The sequence below is a fragment of the Entelurus aequoreus genome, linkage group LG04, assembly GCF_033978785.1.
Source record: "Entelurus aequoreus isolate RoL-2023_Sb linkage group LG04, RoL_Eaeq_v1.1, whole genome shotgun sequence".
NCBI lineage: Eukaryota > Metazoa > Chordata > Actinopteri > Syngnathiformes > Syngnathidae > Entelurus > Entelurus aequoreus.
Window position 1 is genome coordinate 32884781 of NC_084734.1, and position 22845 is coordinate 32907625.

The following is a 22845-nucleotide window of genomic DNA, read 5'->3' on the forward strand; positions in this document are numbered from 1 at the left end:
AGTGGTACACGGAAATAGGGAGAAGTACAAAGCAGTTGCGTCTCCCAGTTTTGCCAACCCTCCCGATTTTCCGGGAGACTCCCGAATTTCAGTGCCCCTCCCAAAAATCTCCCGGGGCAACCATTCTCCCGAATTTCTCCCGATTTCCACCCAGACAACAATATTGGGGGCGTGCCTTAAAGGCACTGCATTTGCGTGCTGGCCCGATCACATAATACTTACGGCTTTTCACACACACAAGTGAATGCCATGCATACTTGGTCAACAGCCATACAAGTCACACTGAGGGTGATGGTATAAATAACTTTAACACTGTTACAAATATGCACCACATTGTTAACCCACACCAAACAAGAATGACAAACACATTTCGGGAGAACATTCGCACCGTAACACAACATAAACACAACAGAACAAGTACCCAGAACCCCTTGCAGCACTAACTATTCCGGGACGCTACAATATACACCCCCCGCTACCACCTAACCCTAAACCCCGCCCACCTCAACCTCCTCATCCTCTCTCAGGGAGAGCATGTCCCAAATTCCAAGCTGCTGTTTTGTGGCATGTTAAAAAAAATAATGCACTTTGTGACTTCAATAATAAATATGGCAGTGCCATGTTGGCATTTTTTTCCATAACTTGAGTTGATTTATTTTGGAAAACCTTGTTACATTGTTTAATGCATCCAGGGGGGCATCACGACACAATTAGGCATAATAATGTGTTAATTGCCAGGTTTGTCACTGACAGTTCAGTTATGTTTTGGTTTTTCCTGTCTTTGTTTCCTGTCAGCGCTCTTATTTTGGTTATATCCTGATTATCTCCCTGAGTGCTTTGTCCCCTCAGCTGTGGCTGATTGGCACCTGGCCACACCTGGTGTCAATCAGCCAGCTGCTATTTGAACCTGCCTTCCTCTCCAGTCAGTGCTGGATTATTGTCACTACTACCTGTCATAATACTTGTCGTTGTAGCTCTGTCTACTTTTGTTCACTCTGCTCATGTCATAGTTCCTTCGTGTCACAGTAAGTGTTTTTGTTTCTTGTCCACAGTTAGCCTTTGTGCTATTTTACTTCATAGCCAAGTTTGTTCTCCGCCTTGTGCGCGCCTTTTGTTTGTACCCTTTTGTTGTTTTTTTTTGCTATAATGTTAAATTAAATCATGTTTTCCTGTTCAATGCCTGCCGTCTCTGCATCTTGGGGTTCGTCACCTACACACCCTGACATTAATTCCACGACTGTATATATCAGTATCGGTTGATATCGGAATCGGTAATTAAGAGTTGGACAATATCGGAATATCGGATAAAAAAGCCATTATCGGACATCTCTAGTCTTAAGTGTATCTCTGTTGATAAACGCAGAAATTCTACCCAAAAATCTAGTTTTGTTATTGATCTTGGTGATTGCTTTTAATGCCATTTTTCCACCGAGAGAGTGTTGTCCAATATACAACCTTTGTGGGGAGGGCGAGATGCTCAGAGAAGTTCAAGTTGAGGAAATGCACGAGCTAGTGTGTGTCATCAGAGCTGTAATGCTGCGAGCCAGCGTTTGGCCCATGAGGGGAGGGTGTTGTGTAATACTCTTTTCTTTTTTTCACTGATTCATCGACATCCTGGAAGTGTGTTATTAAAACAAATGAGGACTTTCACTTTCTTGGGTTGTGCAAAACAAAGCTTAATCGCCTCATTGATATTTGGCCCTTAACCACTAAAAGTTCAGGAACTTTAGGTTCCTGGAACCTCTAGGTTCTGGAACTAGAGGTTCCTGTAGAAATGTGTGGTTTGTGTTTATACAAATCCGGCTAATGACGTAATTGACAATACAAGGAAATTGTTTAATGTTATTTACTATGCTAGAAGTCTCCCTTATCCCACAGCAGTATGTACTGTTGATGCGGAGAAGGCATTCGACCGCATAAACTGGTCATTTGTTTTGCACATTACGTAAATTTGGATTTGGAGATAATTTTATACAATTGATTTTGATTGATTGATTGAGACTTTTATTAGTAGGTTGCACAGTGAAGTACATATTCCGTACAATTGACCAATAAATGGTAACACCCGAATAAGTTTTTCAACTTGTTTAAGTCGGGGTGCACTTAAATTGATTCATGATACAGATATATACTATCAGATATATACTATCATCATAATACAGTCATCACACAAGATAATCACATTGAATTATTTACATTATTTACAATCAGGGGTGTGGAGGGGGGGGATGGGGGGGGTAGGATATGGACAGCAAGTAGTGGACATAGAGAGAGAGAGAGAGGGAGAGAGATAGAGAAAGAGATCAGAAGGCATAAGAAAAAGTATCTGCATTTGATTGTTTACATTTGATTATTAGCAATCCGGGGAGGGTGTTAGTTTAGGGTTGTAGCTGCCTGGAGGTGAACTTTTATTGCGGTTTTGAAGGAGGATAGAGATGCCCTTTCTTTTATACCTGTTGGGAGCACATTCCACATTGTTGTGTCATAAAAAGAGAATGAGTTAAGACCTTTGTTAGTTCGGAATCTGGGTTTAACGTGGTTAGTGGAGCTCCCCCTGGTGTTGTGGTTATGGCGGTCATTTACGTTAAGGAAGTAGTTTGACATGTACTTCTGTATCAGGGAGGTGTAGTGGATTTTATAGACTAGGCTCAGTGCAAGTTGTTTTACTCTGTCCTCCACCCTGAGCCAGCCCACTTTGGAGAAGTGGGTAGGAGTGAGGTGGGATCTGGGGTGGAGGTCTAGAAGTAATCTGATTAAGATGCTTTATAGGCCCATGGCATCAGTCAAAACCAATAATCATATTTCAGAACCTTTTTCGTTAAAAAGAGGAGTAAAACAGGGATGTCCTGCATCTGGATTATTATATAATTTGGTTATTGAACCCTTAGCTGCAAAAATAAGAAGTGAAAATAATATTCATGGTATAAAAATTGGCTCTCAGTATAATAAGCTGTCGATGTATTGTGACGACATAATTCTCTACCTGTCACATGTCTCCTCTCTTCACTATATCAATAATGTCATCACTGAATATGGCTGTTTATCAGGGTATAAAGTCAATTGGGACAAATGTGAAATATTACTACTTAATAAACACTGTAAGAAATCACAAGATCAGAACTCCAAAATTAAATGGAAAGAGGCAGAAATCATATATCTAGGACTACATATTACACCAAACATGTATACAAGCACAGATCTAAATCTTAAACATTTAAAAAATAAGATAGAATCCAAAATGGAACGCTGGTCATGTCTCCAAATATCACTTTGGGGTCGGGTGAACATAGTAAAAATGAGTATACTACCAGCAGTTAATTTTATACTGAAAATGATGCCTGTCCTAATTAATAAAAGTTGGTTTAAGAAAATACATACAATGATATCACATATTATATGGTGTGGAAAGAAGGCCAGATGTTCATACTTAAGGTTGTCTTGTACACAAGATAAAGGAGGACTACAATTACCAAACTTCTTACATTATTATATCTCCTTCGGTTGTGAACAAGCAAGCCACTTATTTCATTCTTCTGCAGATAAGGACTGGATTAACATAGAAAAAAATATGTTAATGAATTTGGACATTGATGTGGGGAGTTTATATTATATTAGAAAAATACCTAATGAATTGAGGCAGAGCCCAATAGAAGCCACCTTTAACATTCTAAAACTGTGTCAGAAAATACTAGGAATCAACCCAATGATATCTGTAAATCAACCGCTTGGGTACAATCCTAATATCATAATTAATAAAAATGTGGTTAAATGGACAACATGGAAAGACAGAGGTATTACTAAACCTCATCATATTATTAATAAAAACTCTTTTAAACCGTTCAATGATTTAGTTGATCAATATAATGTACCCATAAATCATTTTTTTAATTTTATCTCTTTAAAACACGCTGTAAATAAATGCATATCCTCTGAAAGTATGTCTTTAAATAGCCATGAACTGGAAGATGCACTTTTTAATCAAGATACAATTAAGAAATTAATTAAACTATTTTATGGAATAATAAATGAACACCACACTAGAATAGCAAATGATGCATGTGTTCGGAAATGGATGATGGATTTAAACATTTTAGATGAAAGAGACATATCATGAATGATATTTGGAAAAATGCCAATAAGCCCTTTAGAAGCATTAAAGATAAGATGACTCAATTTAAGATATTGAACAGATTGTATTTTACATAATCTCAGCTGTTTAAAATTGGTGTAGTAGTTATGTATGAAGTGTCGGGCAGCTGAGGGAACTCTTGTTCATTTATTGTGGGAATGTCAGAGAATAAAAGAGTTATGGTTGAAAACAACAAAAGAAGCAATCACAGACCATGATATAAACATCCCAATGACACTGCAAACTTGTATTCCTGGGGATTTCCATCAATTTAGTAACGTGTCATCAAAGAGTAAAAATGCATTTCTTTCAATATGCATAATAACAAAAAGGGTAATATTTAAAAAAATGGATAGATGTTGATAGTCCAACTCATACTGACTGGTACACACAAGCTATGGAGATGATATCAGTAGAAAATGTTTTATTTAGTTTAGATAATAATGAGTCATGTATTGGAATATGGGATCCATTATTTAAATTTGTTTTAACTATTAAATGAACCAAAATATGACTTATTATATCTTTGTGGAAAATATTGGACACAGTGTGTTGTCAAGTTTATGAGATGTGATGCAAGTGTAAGCCACTGTCACACTATTGTTCATTTTTTATTGTTTTTATTAATGTTTTTAATGATAATATCTATTAGGGATTTTTAATCACTGCTATTTTGAAATTGTTACTAATATTGATACTGTTGTTGATAATATTCATTTTTGTCTCACTACTTTTAGATTGTTCTGTGTCATGTTTGTCTGTCCTCAATTGCTCTCAATTGCTCTGTTTATTGCTATTCTGAATGTTGCTGGTTCGGGTTTGGTTTTGGAATTGGATTGCATTGTTATGGTATTGTTGTGTATTGTTTTGTTGGATTGATTAATAAATTAATTTAAAAAAATAAAATAATAATAAAAAAAATAAAATAAAATAAAAAAAAAGAGTGTTTGTTGTTGATCTATTTCAGTTTTTATTTGTAAAGATTTTGGAGTGTTTATTTTTTTGTGATAAAGGCAAAATGAATGTTGCATGTCACACGTGGTGACTTCCTGGAGACACACCCGTGTCATATTTTTCCATGTATAAATCGATCGACCTGTGCTATGACAGCACAACTTGTAGGTTCAATTTGCAGAATTGGATAGCTTAGTTTCTCAGCAATGTGTTCATACAAGTCCAGTATGGGGTATGCTGTTTGTAATAGGGAAAGACATTAATGTCTCCGAGTGAGTTTATCAAAGCACAGTTATCAATCCCGGTTTTACGATCATTTTAATTTACAACATGAATACTAACAATCAGTTTATCATTAATACCGTTTATTGTCACATCCCTATTAGCAACTTGTACGTTGCCAGTGGATGTCTGAGATGACAACGTTGCACCAGATGACACAAGCTGAAGCACGTCTGTTAAAACAAAACTTGTGAAAACGTGTGTGTCGACATTGCCTCTGAGTAACTTTTGCACCGTGCCCTTCTTCATCCCGTAGCCAATTTAGATATGCTCACCCTTCGCTTCCACATGGAGGCAATTAATCTGCAATCTACTCGTTTGTGGAAATATTCTGTCATTATGGCGGTAGATTTTCCTCATGGTGGTTCATCTTGTTCTTTCTCTCCTGTTGTTCCTTTTAATGGCTTCTCATCTGGCAAACATTCAAGCCGTATGTGTGTGTGTGTGTGCGTGCATGCAGGAGCGTGCAGCACTGCAGGCCAAAAGGGCTAATATGTAACATGAAGTTGCATGGAACTGCTTTGAAAATCAGCTTGTTTATACTTCCACCAATAAACAACAACCTATCAATCCCAATAAATGTATTCATTGTCAGATTTAAAGGTTTCTCCTCTCACGAAAATATTATGGCATATCAAATGTGCACAAAGAATATACTGTATCACTGCGGCCTTTATTTTCTCATCAGGAAAGGAGACAAATGGGACGAGCTTTGAAGCTGTGCAACTAAGCTTATCTTCCGCTGTTGTTTTTATATCTTTATCAGGGTTTTTTAAAAACTTCTCAAAGGCATTCTGTTTACCTAAATCTCATCCTTGAGTCACGTCCTGACCGAGGCTCCCAATCTGTCGCTCTCAATGCTACATAAGCCTAAATAGCGCTCAATATTTGTCGAGAGCAGAGGTCCCCAAACTACCGCCCGCGGGCCGGTTACGGCCCACCAGCGTGCAAAATCCGGCCTGCGGGCAGTCCCGAGTAAAAAATAAAATAAATTAAATTATTATTATTATTATTATTTTATTGTATTACTTTTTTATTATTATTATTTTTTAATCTGTCCTTTTTTGCCCATCCATCAATCCAGTTTCTACCGCTTGTTACTGGGTAAAAAAAAAAAAGAATATTTTTTTAAATTATTATTATTTTTTAATCTGTCCTTTTTCGCACATCCATCAATCCATTTTCTGTTGCTTGTTACTGGGTAAAAAAACAAAAATGTATCTGTCCTTTTTCACCCATCCATCAATCCATTTTCTACCGCTTGTTACTGGGTAAAAAAATTTTATTTATTTATTTTTATTATTTTTATCTGTCCTTTTTCGCCCATCCATCAATCGATTTTCTACTGCTTGTTACTGGGTAGAAAAAACAACCAAAAAACTTTTTCTTTTTTTTTTCTTTTTTTTTTTAATCTGTCCTTTTTCGCCCATCCATCAATCCGTTTCCTACTGCTTGTTACTAGGTTAAAAAAAAAAAAAAAAAAAAAGATCTGTCCTTTTTTACCCATCCATCAATCCATTTTCTACGGCTTGTTACTGGGTAAAAAAAAAAAAGTATTATAATTTTTTTATATATATATATTTTTTTGAATCTGTCCTTTTTCACCCATCCATCAATCCATTTCTATCGCTTATTACTGGGTCTCCTAGCCGCTCAAGCATAACATATTGTCTAAAAATGCATTTTCCCATCGATAACGTGACGTCATCACGCTTGCGCCGCAAAGTCGGGCGAGAGCGCGGCAAGTGCGTGCTCTTTTAGTCAATTAATGCACGAGGGAAACAAATGGTGAAATATGTGTATATATATATATATATATATATATATATATATATATATATATATATATATATATATATATATATATATATATATATATACAGGTATATACATATATATATATATATATATTAGGGCTGTGAATCTGTGGGTGTCCCACGATTCGATTCAATATCGATTCTTGGGGTCACGATTCGATTCAAAATCTATTTTTTTTTTTTCAATTCAACACGATTCTCGATTCAAAAACTATTTTTTCCTGATTCAAAAGGATTCTCTATTCATTCAATACATAGCAGGATCTACCCCAGTCTGCTGACATGCAAGCAGAGTAGTAGATTCTTGTAAAAAGCTTTTATAATTGTAAAGGACAATGTTTTATCAACTGATTGCAATAATGTACATTTGTTTTAACTATTAAATGAACCAAAAATATGACTTATTTTATCTTTGTGAAAATATTGGACACAGTGTGTTGTCAAGCTTATGAGATGCGATGCAAGTGTAAGCCACTGTGACTTTTTATAAATGTCTAATAATAATGTCAATGAGGGATTTTTAATCACTGCTATGTTGAAATTGTAACTAATATTGATACTGTTGTTGATAATATTCATTTTTGTTTCACTACTTTTGGTTTGTTCTGTGTCGTGTTTGTGTCTCGTCTCAATTGCTCTGTTTATTGCAGTTCTGAGTGTTGCTGGGTCGGATTTGGTTTTGGAATTGGATTGCATTGTTATGGTATTGCTGTGTGTGGTTTTGTTGGATTGATTAATTGAAAAAAAAAATTTGAAAAATTGCGGGGAAAAAATTTGAAAAAAAAAAAATCGATTTTTTAAAAATGAGAATCGATTCTGAATCGCACAACGTGAGAATCGCAATTCCAATTCGAAACGGTTTTTTCCCACACCCCTAATATATATATATATATATATATATATATATATATATATATATATATATATATATATATATATATAGATATATAGCCTGGCCCCTGGCCAAAGTTTTTTGACTCAATGCGGCCCCCGCGTCAAAAAGCTGTCTTTTCTGCTTAACAGACGCCTTCTGGTCAATTAGATTTCATTTGATTACCTCCTCAAATTACAACAACAGGCTTTTACATGCATCCTATTTGTTTTGAATCAAAGAGTCGCGGCTGCTTAACTGGTGGGTCATCAGCCGACTCATTACAGTCACGTTAAAGCACAAAGCACAAGCAAAAAAAAAATAGTCCCATTTAATACAACCTGTGTGTGTTTGTATGTGCTCCTAGGTGCTTAAGTTCCCCAGCCAGGTGGTGTACAACCGCGTGGGGAAGTGCGGCAGCCGGACGGTGCTCCTCTTGCTGCGGCAACTGTCCGTAACGCACCAGTTCAACTTGATCTCGTCGGACATCCACAACAAATCACAGCTCACCATAGATGAACAGGTAAACGAAAATGCAATTGCCATGAGTCATGTAGCCTAAGGAGGCTACATGCATACATGTAGCCTACAGGCTACATAAAAATTCAATTATGCAGTCTTAGTCTTAGTCATTTAATATCCGGCTTCTGCTATTTATCAGCTTTATGGTTATGGTTATAGTATCAATTTATTTCTAACATGCATACATTTACAATATGATACATCATATAGCGTGCTGATTCTCATTCCTCTCTACAACATGTCTGAAAATGAGTAGGAAACAGCAAGGCTTAGTTAATCCTACCCCTTTTCCAATTAATTTTAATTTCTAACACATATGTTTACTTCCTGTTCTCATCTTGTAAGCCGGCGGAATTTCTGGTTGTTGTTGATAAATGGCTTTCGCTTTGCATAGTAGAGTTTTAACATGCACTTACAGATGTAGCGAAATACTGTAGTTAATGACAGTGGTTTTCTGAAGTGTTCCTGAGCCCATTTGGTGATATCCTTTACACACTGATGTCGCTTTTTGATGCAGTACCGCCTGAGGGATCGAAGGTCTGTAATAGATGGTGAAATCCCTAAATTCCTTGCAATAGCGCGTTGAGAAATGTTGTTCTTAAACTGTTGGACAATTTGCTCATGCATTTGTTCACAGAGTGGGGACCCTCGCCCCATCCTTGTTTGTGAATGACTGAGCATTTCATGGAAGGTGCTTTTATACCCAATCATGGCACCCACCTGTTCCCAATTAGCCTGTTCACCTGTGGGATGTTCCAAATAAGTGTTTGATGAGCATTCCTCAACTTTGTCAGTCTTTTTTGCCACTTGTGCCAGCTTTTTAAAAACATGTTGCAGGCAACAAATTCTAAATGAGTTAATATTTGCAAAAAATAACAAAGTTTTCCAGTTCGAACGTTAAAGGCCTACTGAAACCCACTACTACCGACCACGCAGTCTGATAGTTTATATATCAATGATTGATTGAGATTGATTGAGACTTTTATTAGTAGGTTGCACAGTGAAGTACATATTCCGTACAATTGACCACTAAATGGTACCACCCGAATAAGTTTTTCAACTTGTTTAAGTCGGGGTCCACTTAAATTGATTCATGATACAGATATATACTATCAGATATATACTATCATCATAATACAGTCATCACACAAGATAATCACATTGAATTATTTACATTATTTACAATCAGGGGTGTGGAGGGGGGGGTAGGATATGGACAGCAAGTAGTGGACATAGAGAGAGAGAGAGAGGGAGAGATCAGAAGTCATAAGAAAAAGTATCTGCATTTGATTGTTTACATTTGATTATTAGCAATCCGGGGAGGGTGTTAGTTTAGGGTTGTAGCTGCCTGGAGGTGAACTTTTATAGTGGTTTTGAAGGAGGATAGAGATGCCCTTTCTTTTATACCTGTTGGGAGCACATTCCACATTGATGTGGCATAGAAAGAGAATGAGTTAAGACCTTTGTTAGTTCGGAATCTGGGTTTAACGTGGTTAGTGGAGCTCCACCTGGTGTTGTGGATATGGCGGTCATTTACGTTAAGGAAGTAGTTTGACATGTACTTCGGTATCAGGGAGATGTAGCGGATTTTATAGACTAGGCTCAGTGCAAGTTGTTTTACTCTGTCCTCCACCCTGAGCCAGCCCACTTTGGAGAAGTGGGTAGGAGTGAGGTGTGATCTGGGGTGGAGGTCTAGAAGTAATCTGACTAGCTTGTTCTGGGATGTTTGGAGTTTAGATTTGAGGGTTTTGGAGGTGCTAGGGTACCAGGAGGTGCATGCGTAATCGAAAAAGGGTTGAACGAGAGTTCCCGCCAGAATCCTCATGGTGCTTTTGTTGACCAGAGAGGAGATTCTGTAGAGAAATCTCGTTCGTTGGTTAACCTTTTTGATCACTTTGGTTGCCATTTTATCACAGGAAAGGTTAGCCTCTAGAATGGAACCTAAGTATGTGATCTCATCTTTCCTGGTGATAACAATGTCACCCACTTTTATATTGAAGTTATTGACTTTCTTAAGGTTGATGTGGGACCCAAACAGGATGGATTCCGTTTTACCCAAGTGTATGGATAGCTTGTTGTCAGCGAGCCAGGTGCAAGTTCTACAGAGCTCAGCACTGAGGATTTTCTCCACCTGTGACTTGTCCTTGTCGGATACCAGCAGGGCAGAGTCATCTGCAAACAAGAACAATTCACAGTCGCATGCTGATGACATGTTGTTTATGTATATTAGGAACAGTAAAGGTCCCAATATACTGCCTTGGGGGACTCCACAGCTCACCGAGAGGGGGGGGGGGGGGCACGGTGCCGTTTACCTCTACCACCTGTTCCCTCCCCTCCAAGTAAGATTGCATCCTTCTCCATGAGGTTTTGTTAAATCCGATTGCTCTGAGCTTATCCAACAGTATAGCGTTGGTAACGGTGTCAAAGGCCTTCTGAAGGTCCAGCATAATCATGCCGCAGTATTTGCCCGCGCCCACCTCATGTTTGATGTGGTCGGTCAGATAGAGAAGGCATGTGTCAGTGGAGTGGTTAGTTCTGAAGCCGGATTGGAATGTGTACATGAGTTTATTAGTGGTAAGGTAACTATCGACCTGTTCATAAACTATTTTCTCCATTACTTTCGAAATGGAACTGAGAATAGAAACAGGTCGGTAGTTGCCAGGTTCTAATTTGCTTCCTTTTTTAAAGAGGGGAGTTACTCTTGCTATCTTAAAATCTTTTGGTACTTGGCCTTGTGTAATTGATAGGTTTATTATGTGCGTGATGATCAGGGCAATGATGGAGGCAGAGTCCCTGAGGAATCTGGAGGGAATATTGTCAAGGCTGGTGGCCTTGTTTGGGTGGAGCGCGCTCAATTTTTTAAACACCTCATCAGCTGTGACCATTTCTAATTTGAAATCATCGTTGGATACTCCTAGCTTTCTGTAGAAGGTTTTAATGTGTTCTACACCAAAGCGACCAGAGTGGTGGGACAGCTTGTTGACAAGAGTTGTGGCTATGCTGGTGAAAAAGGCGTTAAGTCTGATAGCTACCTCCATTTTGTCTGTAATGAGGGAGTCACCCTCCTTGATGCTGATGTTGATGAGTCTGGTTTTAAGTTTCTGGCTGCAACCAGGAAGCTGGTTGTTGAGAATTTTCCAGAGCTCACGTGGCTTATTTGTGTTTTCCTCTATTTTGTCGTTAATGTAATTTTTTTTTAAGGATTTAGTCAGGTTGGTTGACTTATTTCTTAATTTATTGCATTGCTTTTTGAGAGTTGAAAGGAGTGATTTGAGGTTGATATTATTGGGTTGTTTATCTACTTCTGTTTTACACTTTTGGTAATCGAAGTATTTTCTGTCTCTGTCTTTTATGGCAGCTAATAGGTCCGGATTCATCCATGGTTCCGAGCGGGCTTTAATCCTGACTGTTTTCACGGGAGCCGTGAAATCTTGATGAAATCTTAACATTGTAACACATGCCAATACGGCCGGGTTAACTTATAAAGTGCAATTTTAAATTTCCCGCTAAACTTCCGGTTGAAAACGCCTTTGGATGATGACGTATGCGCGTGACGTAGCCAGTGAAACAGGAGTATCGGTAGCCCATTGAATACAATACAAAAAGCTCTGTTTTCATCTCAAAATTCCACAGTATTCTGGACATCTGTGTTGGTGAATCTTTTGCAATTTGTTTAATGAACAATGGAGACTGCAAAGAAGAAAGTTGTAGGTGGGACCGGTGTATTAGCAGCTGGCTGTAGCAACACAACAAGGAGGACTTACTTGGATAGCAGACGCGCTAGCCAACGCTAGCCGCCATCCGCATCTGTGATCGGGTGAAGTCCTTCGTCGCGCCGTCGATCGCTGGAACGCAGGTGAGCACGGGTGTTGATGAGCAGATGAGGGCTGGCTGGCGTAGGTGGAGCGCTAATGTTTTATCATAGCTCTGTGAGGTCCGGTTGCTAAGTTGCTAAGTTAGCTTCAGCGTCGTTAGCAACAGCATTGTTAAGCTTTGCCAGGCTGAGAATTATTAACCGTGTAGTTACATGTACATAGTTTAATAGTATTGTTGATCTTCTGTCTATCCTTCCAGTCAGGGATTTATTTATTTTGTTTCTATCTGCATTTGAGCCAGATGCTATCACGTTAACTCAGTAGCTAAAGAGCTTCGCCGATGTATTGTCGTGGAGATAAAAGTCACTGTGAATGTCCATTTCGCGTTCTCGACTCTCATTTTCAAGAGGATATAGTATCCGAGGTGGTTTAAAATACAAATCCGTGATCCACAATAGAAAAAGGAGAGAGTGTGGAATCCAATGAGCCAGCTTGTACCTAAGTTACGGTCAGAGCGAAAAAAGATATGTTTTGCACTGCATTCTAGTCCGTCACTCTAACGTTCCTCATCCACGAATCTTTCATCCTCGCTCAAATTAATAGGGTAATCGTCGCTTTCTCGGTCCGAATCGCTCTAGCTGCGTTGAAAACAATAGGAAATTATGAGGAAGCGAACAACTGACTACGTCACGCTACTTCCGGTAGGGGCAAGGCTTTGTTTTATCAGAGACCAAAAGTTGCAAACTTTATCGTCGTTGTTCTATACTAAATCCTTTCAGCAAAAATATGGCAATATCGCGAAATGATCAAGTATGACACATAGAATGGATCTGCTATCCCCGTTTAAATAAATAAAAATTCATTTCAGTAGGCCTTTAAGTATCTTTGCAGTCTATTTAATTGAATATAGGTTGAAAATGATTTGCAAATCATTGTATTCTATTTTATTTACCATTTACACAATGTGCCAACTTCACTGGTTTTGGGGTTTGTAGTTAGAATTCCATCCAGCACTCGCTGTTTGTTGACGGCACGATGTGCACTCTGAACTCCATTGTAAAAATGTGCGTTTCTACATTTGTTGTTTGTTCTATTTTATGCTTACTATTACCATGTTCACATTGGTTACGTTTGTAGTTATGTTACCATTAATTTGGCTATTACAGTGTCATTTTTGACAATTGTTTTGATTATATTATAATTGTAATATTTCAATGATGATAAATTCATATGTTGTGGCAGTTGTGAATGTCAACAATGTGGCGGTTTGAGTACACACTTTGTTGCTTTTCCAAACACTTCTTTAATGAACTGCCAATATGAGAATGCTAAACAGGAAGTGTTTAAAATTTAATGGCTTTTTAAATACACTGAGACAAAGTCTAAGTTTGTTGTGTTCTTCATGGTGTTTTTGAAACTGCACCAATTCTTTCCTAAGAATTTTCAACAAACTTAAAGTGTTTTGCAAAGAGGATTATTTGTAAGATGTACATGTGCTTGTTCCTTATTTGGCCAAAGTAAGAAAAAGGAAACAATTTTGGGGTTTATCATTATTATTATGCCATGATTTTACCATTCCGGCCCACGTGGGAATAGACTTTCCTCCATGCGGCCCCTGAGCTACAATAAGTTTGACACCCCTGTTCTATAGTAAATGCTAAATACAGCAGTTCTCTTTAAGTCTTCAAGTCAAATCTGATTCTCATTTACTTTTTAAATGTCACAATCGACTTAGCCAGAGTAGGAACCCAACACAGAGAAGAAATAATAAGAATAATAACAAAAAGAGCAATCAAAAAAGAGTGAGGAAAATTAACTAAGGATGCACACAAAAGGTGTGTAGAAACAGAAAACACACACAGAAGGTGTGGAGAGGAATCAGTTAACACGATGGGGCAGAGCCATTTCTTCTGTTATTGTTGGTATTAGCTTCTGTGTGTTCTCTCCTGAACAAAATGCTGTGGTGTCGTCTGCAAATAGTACTAACTTTATGTCTTTCGTAACTTTGCAAATGTCGTTTATGTAGAGATTGAACAATTTTGGTCTCGGTATTAATCCCTGGGGTACTCCAACATGATATATTTATCTCTATGTTGACGTATTTTCACCTAGCTTCACGTATTGCTTCCTGCTGTTTAAGTAGCTTCTTATCCAATTCAAGACCAGCCCTCTGATGCCATTCTATTGTAATTTGATGATTAGGATACTATAATTGATTGTGTCAAAACAAACAACAAACAAAACAAAAAGCCACTGACTGCTCACTGAGAACGGCATGGATTTTGGACAAGCACAGGAAGCCGTGCTCCGATGCGGAGGTAATAAAAGAATGCATGACAAAAGTGGTGGACACAATGTTTGAAGGTAACAAAAATAACAAAAATTAAAGGGGAACTGCACTTTCTTGGAATTTGGCCCATCATTCACAATCCTTACGTAAGACAAGAACACATATGTTTTTCTTTTTTAATGTATTCTAACTAGTATATAAATGCGATCAAAAGTCCTCTTACAATGAAGCCTATTATAGTCTCTCTATTCTGCCTATAAAAGCCCTTACAAAAACATCCAAACATCTCCATTAAGGTGTTATGTACATGATGTAAGTATATATGGAATGTAGTAACAGGCACATTCATAATAACATTTAATATTTACCTATTTTGATCATTTCAATCATTTCAAAAACACATCACGTTTGCTTTTTTTCTAACAACATCAATGATTATTACTCACTGCAGACTTCATGAGAGCCAACAAACATAATAAAACATCACTTACTGTACAGGCTCTGCTCTTACTTGACTGCCGACTGCTAGAATCTTGTTAAATTCTCATTTAGATAAAAAATTACTTGCAAAGAAAAGGGGGGTGGAACCGAGCCATTTGTGGGTCTAAATTGGCTGTCAAAGTGTACCAACTTGTTGGAATATGTCCTCGTCCTTCTACTACCAAGGTGGAAGGCATGATTTATGGTGTAGAATAAACTTCCACGAGCAAGGAAGCAAGAAAGCAGCTCACCAGTCAATTATGATCACGGCGCCGCTATAAATAGTTTGTCTGCGCTAACACTCTTATAATAACGATATCACTAATACTTGGTTAATATTCAAGTCACGTAATGTAAATGGAGTATTGTTGGCGGTTTTTTGATGGTTATCGATTGGATTTTTTGGACGGAATAGAAAACATCCCATTGGCTCCGCTGTAAGTAGACTTTTATTCATGAGTTAAAGTGTATTTAAAAAAAGCATCTGTCGTAACGATACACAAAATGATCCCCCCCCCACAAAAAAGTGCAGTTCCCCTTTACGCAAATCCCCCTCTCAGATTCCACAGCAATGTTAGCTTTATATCAGTATTTATTTATATTTTTGTCAAAATATATACCGGTAACAAAAAAGGTGAAATAACTGAAAACATGTTTTATATTCTAGTTTCTTCAAAATAGCCACCCTTTGCTCTGATTACTGCTTTGCACACTCTCTCGATGAGCTTCAAGCACACCTGTGAAGTGAAAACCATTTCAGGTGACTACCTCTTGAAGCCAAGAGTGTACAAAAAGTAATCAGAGCAAAGGGTGGCTATTTTGAAGATACTATAATATAAAATGTTTTCAGTTATTTCACCTTTTTTTGTTAAGTACATAACTCCACATGTGTTCATTCATAGTTTTGATGCCTTCAGTGACAATCTACAACGTAAATAATCATGAAAATAAAGAAAACGCATTGAATAAGAAGAAGGTGTGTCCAAACTTTTGGCCTGTACTGTATATTTTTTTATTTTGTAGTTTTGTTGTTTTGAATGAACATAACATTTTGTTTTTCAATATTACATATTGCTTGTTGTCATGTCTTTTGGATCATGTTTTGTTTTGTTTAGTTATTGGACTCTTTAGTTTCTGTTTACGCTCCATTGTTTTTGTTTCCATGACTACTCATTGGTTTCACCTGTCATGCATTTGGACTCACGCACGGGACTCATTTGGACACACTGTTGTAATCATGTCACTATTATTTAAGCTTTCAGTTGCCAGGCAGTCTGCCTGGCGACATTATCTTACCTCTGCTCACTTCATGCCATGCTACTTCTGATACTCATGCCTGTTCATAGTTATGCTTCTTGCTTTGCCACGTAAGTTTGTTTTTTCATGTCACAGTTAACGAGTTTTGCTTCATGTTCATAGTTTCTGCCTTTGTGGAAGTTTTTGTTTCATTACCCAAGTTTTTGTACTTCCGTCTTGTGCGTGCCTTTTGTTCCTTTTTTATAGTAATAAATAAATATGTCCTTACCTTCACACCTTGCCCACTCCAACTTTCCTTTGCATTCCGGGAAAACAAACCCCAAAGTCCACGCATTGACAGATGAAACCAATGAGTAGTCATGGAAACAAAAACAATGGAGCGTAAACCGAAACTAAAGAGTCCAATAACTAAACAAAACAAAACATGATCCAAAAGACATGACACTTGTAGCCTGCCATACCTCAGTAAATATTGAAAATATATATCTGAAACGTTGTTACTAATAAGTCACGAGTAACACAAGAACATGTTTTATTTAGCTTTTTTGTTTTAAACGGCTATCATACTGTAAATGGATCTTAAACGGATCGTTGCTTGTGAATTGAGCATCGGGGAGGGACCACAGATGCCCATCCCTACAGCCTACCGTGTTTACCTTTTGTAAATGACTTGACTAAAATACAAGAAAAGACCAACCCTGTGTGCTTATTGGAGGCTATTTAGATGTTAACTGACCGGCCAAGTGAAGGTGCTGCAGAATTGCTCTAGCAGCGATTTTAGATGCAAGCCAAAATAATTCGATGCCTGTTTTCTGCTGTTATTGGATCAGGGCACCCCTAATAGCAAAGCCAAGAAATGCCTGGTTTCCCATTTATTTCATTTCCAAAAAAGTACACTTTTCTCTGACCTGAATGAGAGAAAGGCCAAACCAATAGAAACATTTATCGTTTGAAAAATAGCCCGTTTGTGTGGACTGGCTTCAAAGGGTCCCTATACCACTCAAATACCCAGATTGGAGCAGAAAAAGTAAACAGTGCTTGTTGGAAACAGATTTGGTACCCACCCCTTACTCTTCCCAAATGATTACAAAGCCATCTGTGCTTGTGTGTGACCCTTTCCGACAACTTGAACTCCTCACAGGAGCCGCACAAAGATGCCGCCGGCTACATAGCGCCATTACTGAGCCATTCTATGCAAATGTCAATATTGAAACTGCTACCTGTTTACTCATTCATCAAATCCTGAAAGCCTGCACTCGCACAGTGGCAGGACACCAATAGGTTAGATGGATTGGACTGAAATATCTAGGGCAGGGGTGTCAAACTCATTTTAGCTCAGGGCCCACATAGAGGAAAATCTATTCCCAAGTGGGCCGGACTGGTAAAATCATGTCTTGATAACTTCAAAATAAAGACAACTTCAGATTGTTTTTTCTTTGTTTTAAAACAGAACAAACACAATCTGAAAACATACAATCATAATGTTTTTTTGGTTTGTTTTACACTTACATGTTGCTGTTCATACGAGTCAATCTTCATTTGTCGTGATTTATAATTTCTGAATAAATGATGTGATAATGTTCATCAGTCAAATAGGTGTGAGTCTGGCAGAGTTTTAAAATGCTCTCATTGGTGTAACATTTTAATCTTATCAGAAGATGTAATAAAGAGTCATATCAAAATCAAATTACAGGATGTATATATATATATATATATTTATGTCATTTTCTCATTTTCCTCAACTGATGTACTAACATCATGTGGTTAAGTCTGTACACATCATCTACAACAGGGGTGTCAAACGTAAGGTCCGCGGGCCGAATGAGGCCCGCGAACAGGTTTTATCCGGCCCGCGGAATGAGTTTGCTAAGTATACAAATTTGCCAAAATTTTTGAATGAAAGAAACAGCTGTTCTAAATGTGTCCACTAGATGTCGCAATAGCAATTATTTGTATCTTTGTAGATGATGCTACATATGTATAACAAAGGAAAATGAGCAAACTACATAAATAACTTGTAAAATAATTTGATTGTGATATTTTTTTATCTTGATAGATTGAAAATCAACACCAATGGGTTGACTGATGGCAGCACGGTGGGACAGGGGTTAGTGCATGGGTTAGTAGTCCTGAGTTCAATCCCGGGCTCGGGATCTTTCTGTGTGGAGTTTGCATGTTCTCCCCGTGACTGCGTGGGTTCCCTCCGGGTACTCCGGCTTCCTCCCATCTCCAAAGACATGCACCTGGGGATAGGTTGATTGGCAACACTAAAAATTGGCCCTAGTGTGTGAATGTGAGTGTGAATGTTGTCTGTCTATCTGTGTTGGCCCTGTGATGAGGTGGCGACTTGTCCAGGGTGTACCCCGACTTCCGCCCGAATGCAGCTGAGATAGGCTCCAGCGCCCCCCGCGACCCCGAAAGGGACAAGCGGTAGTAGATGGATGGATGGATGGAGTTGACTGATGAACATTATCACATAATTTATTCAGAAAGTATAAATAATGACAAATAAAGGTAGAATACTATTAACCGCAACACGTAAGTGTAAACAAAACAACATTATGATTTGTACATTTTCAGAATGTGTTTGTTCCATTTTTAAACAAATATAGCAATCAGTCTATTTTTAAGTTATCGTGCCGTGATTTTAACAGTCCGGCCCTCTTGGGAGTAGATTTTTCTCCATGTGGCCCCCGATCTAAAATGAGTTTGACACCCCTGATCTACAACAGCACTTGTGAATCTGGACTCATTTCATGAATCACACATGAAGTTATAAAGGGGATACATATTATTTCAGCTTATTTATGTGCGCCCAGATAATGTGTCCCCAGTCCTCTATCTTAGCACATAGCTCCGCCCCCTCTGAAGTCATACGCACTCCTGCGGCATGGGATACAAATACTTGCTATTGCGACATCCAGTGGACACATTTGGAAGAGCAGTTTATTTCATTAACAAATTTCAGCTCATTTTTATACTTACCAAAATCATCTCACGGGCCGGATAAAACCTGTTTGCAGGCCTGATCCGGCCCGCGGGTCGTACGTTTGACACCCCTGATCTAGGGCATTCAAGCAGTTGGGCTGGGGACAGCGGTTCCGCCTTCGCATGCATACTTAAGCGGTCCTACGCACATGGCTAAGTTTAGACTTGCTGCTCTCATCAGTTGTGGTTCTGGCTTCTGGGTCCCAAGTCCAACTAGCCATCCCAGTAGTCCTCTAATGGGTTTGCCCAGGGTTGATGCATGCCAGAAGATTTGTCCAGCATAGTGACCCATCTGTCCTGTTCAGAACCAGGCGACTCGGTTCAGTGGGGGCGAACGAGACTGGCTTCCTTCTAAAAATCCAGAAAGAGAGTGAGCGCTAGTGAGCCGGTGACTGCACTCTCGAGGGACTTCCCAAAAACAAACCAGCTGAGAAATATTGTAGTCATGAACCGTGTGCGTACACAAACACATAAAAGTGTCTTGGTCCTAGTGAAAGTGACTTGTGCAAACACTACATGGCCCCCCAGGTGCCATTGAAATCTGAATGGAAGTCGGGGAAATTTCTTAAATTTCCCCCCCTTGATGAGTCCTGCAAGGACGCCACAGCGGCGCAGGAAGAGGGGGCGGGGGGTTTGCCGGTATGCTTGGAATCTCTCTCTATTTTCCCTCCGGCAGCTTTCATTTGGTGAATGAGAGAAAGTCTGACCAGACTGGCACTAGGGCCGGACACAAAACACACAGACAGCAAAAGTGCCAAATGTGCTCAAGGCATGCACATAAACCAGAGACAGGAGTCAGGGGTTAACTTCGGGCTAATTGGTCTGGTCTCACTATTAAAGTGAGGTAGTTTTAAAAACACGGAGCCCAAATGAAAAATATGCAATTTGGAATAAATGTTCATACTTCAGTGTAAGAACGAAGCGGAGCAAGTGGAAATGTACTGAGTTTACAGACAAGTGGGGAGGGTGAGCGGGCCAAAGCTGACTGAGGCCTCAGATTAAGAGCCCTGTGTACATAAACAAGTATACATATTGCCATGGCTATGACATAACTAGTACACACAGCTCATAAGAGTACCGTATTCAGATAAAAGTTTGCTTGACTGAAAGCTCTTTATAAGAAGTCGGCTTTAAAAGAAGGAATATTACCTTTAAGCGCCAAAAATGAGGCAGTCATTGGCTTCATTTTTTAAGGGGAAAATGAGTTTGTGGTGCAAGTGGGTGCCATAAGCTTGTATGCTTTTACTGAATTATTTGTGCTTTAAAAGTGCCTTTAATGCGTTGGAAAATTCAACATTTACTGGCCGCATCATTAAGTACACCTGCCTGGACAATCTGATGCAATCCAGAACAAGAATTGTGCCACAGACTGAACAAGAATTAGCTTAAATGATAATGAATTATGATCAAATCCAATTTCTATTACAATTTAATTCATACACAACACAGCAGATTTAAAAACATGTCAATAATGAATAAAGCAAAACATGTTCTAGACCAGGAGTGTCAAACTCATTTTAGATTGGGGGCCACATGGAGAAAAATCTTCCCCCAAGTGGGCCAGATTGGTAAAATCCCGGCACGATAACTTAAAGATAAAGACAACTTCAGATTGTTTGTTTTGTTTAAAAATAGAACGAGCACATTCTGAAATTGTTGTTGGGTTTTTTACACTTACATGTTGCAGTTTATAGTATTCTACCTTTCTTTGTAGTTATTTATATTTTCTGAATAAATGATGTGATAATGTTCATCAGTCAACTCATTTGTGTTAATTTTCAATCAATCAAGATAAAAAAAAATAATATCAAAATCAAATTACAGGATGTTATTTATGTAGTTTGATCATTTTCCTAGACTGATGTACTAACATGTGGTTTATTTTGTACATATGTTGCATCATCTACAAAGATACAAAGAGTTGCCATTTCGACATCCAGTGGACACATTTAGAATAGCTGTTTCTTTCATTCAAAAATTTAACATACATTTTTCATACTTAGCAAACTCATCCCGCTCGCCGGATAAAACCTGTTCCGGGCCGTATGTTTGACACCCCTGTTCTAGACCAAAAATCACTCCATATTCTCTACTGCTCGCTAGTGTTACCATATCTGAGTTATTGTGCAGAAATATGGGGAAATAACTACAAAAGTACACTTCATTCATTAACGGTGGTACAAAAAAGATCAGTTAGAATAATACATAATGTTGGATATAGAGAACATACAAATCCTTTATTAATTGAATCGGAAATACGGAAATTCCACGACATAGTGAATTTGCAAACAGCTACAATTATGCACAAAGCAAACTATAATCTGCTACCCAAGAATATACAATAATTCTTCTCAAAAAAAGAGGAGAAATATAACTTTCGAGAAAAATGTAATTTACAACATTTGTATGCACGTACAACACTTAAGATCTTCAGTATATCAGTATGTGTAATTAAATTATGGAATGGAATAAGCAAAGAAATCAAACAATGTACTAATATGATCCACTTCATGAAACTCTACAAACTTAAAGTGTTTACAAAGTACAAAGAAGAAGAATCATGATAAACACTCTGAATTTATTTCATCCATCCATTCATTTTCTGGATAATCTTACTCATCTCACCATATGAAATACAACTTACTTCACTAATTAATAATTATGTTTTTTTTATTTTTTTTATTGTTTTTACTTATGGAGTATATTGTGAATAAATTGAGAACAGGAAGTGAACAAACGTTTTAGCAACTGCTTTGTAAAGGAATGGGGGTAGGATTAAATAAGCTCTGGTTCTTCCTACTCCTTTTCGAACATGTTGAATAGAGAAACTGGAAATTGTGATGTATCATGTTGTATGCATGCATGTTCCAAATAAACTCAAAGTGAAACTCAAAACAACCCTGGTTTACCAAAGTACTGTACAGAAATAAAATCAAATAAAAAGTGCAATTTCAATAAATACAATTTGTGACGACAACAAAAATCTCTATCTGCAAAAATTGCTATTTTTGGCTTTTGTTAACTTATTATTTTGTTCTGTGTTTAATTACTGTATTGTTATTTGATTATTTTAGTGCAAATTAGTACCTGATATAAAAAGGAGCAAGAGAAAGGATAAATAAATATAAAAACACATGAATATATAATTTGTATATAAAATATTTACAAGATACAAGATCTTTTTTTTCTAATTAATTTTGTCACTATGTCTAGAAAAGACCTGCTAGGCTGACACTCTTATGAAAAAGGGGAAGTGCTATAATAAAAACATTAAATTGGAGGACTTTTTTTCTGCGGCTCTGATAAAACTTATTTTGCACATACATAATCTACATGGAATCACTGGACGAATTGTCCAGTGATTCTACACTCAAAGAGCCTTAATTGCTGAGCCAGCTAATGTTTCTGTGTGCACACGTGTGGGAGAGATAACATAAATG

At 37.9% G+C, this 22845-nt stretch overlaps 1 protein-coding gene across 2 annotated transcripts in view; it reads left to right on the plus strand.

Annotated features, from left to right (window-relative positions):
* The window catches only part of usta (uronyl 2-sulfotransferase a), a 173290-nt gene that overhangs the window by 97079 nt on the left and 53366 nt on the right, over window positions 1-22845 (plus strand). For both annotated transcript variants that reach the window (XM_062044628.1, XM_062044627.1), the window contains one exon: window positions 8421-8576. In XM_062044628.1, the coding sequence (XP_061900612.1) occupies window positions 8421-8576 (156 nt within the window). The remainder of the gene's footprint in view (window positions 1-8420; window positions 8577-22845) is intronic.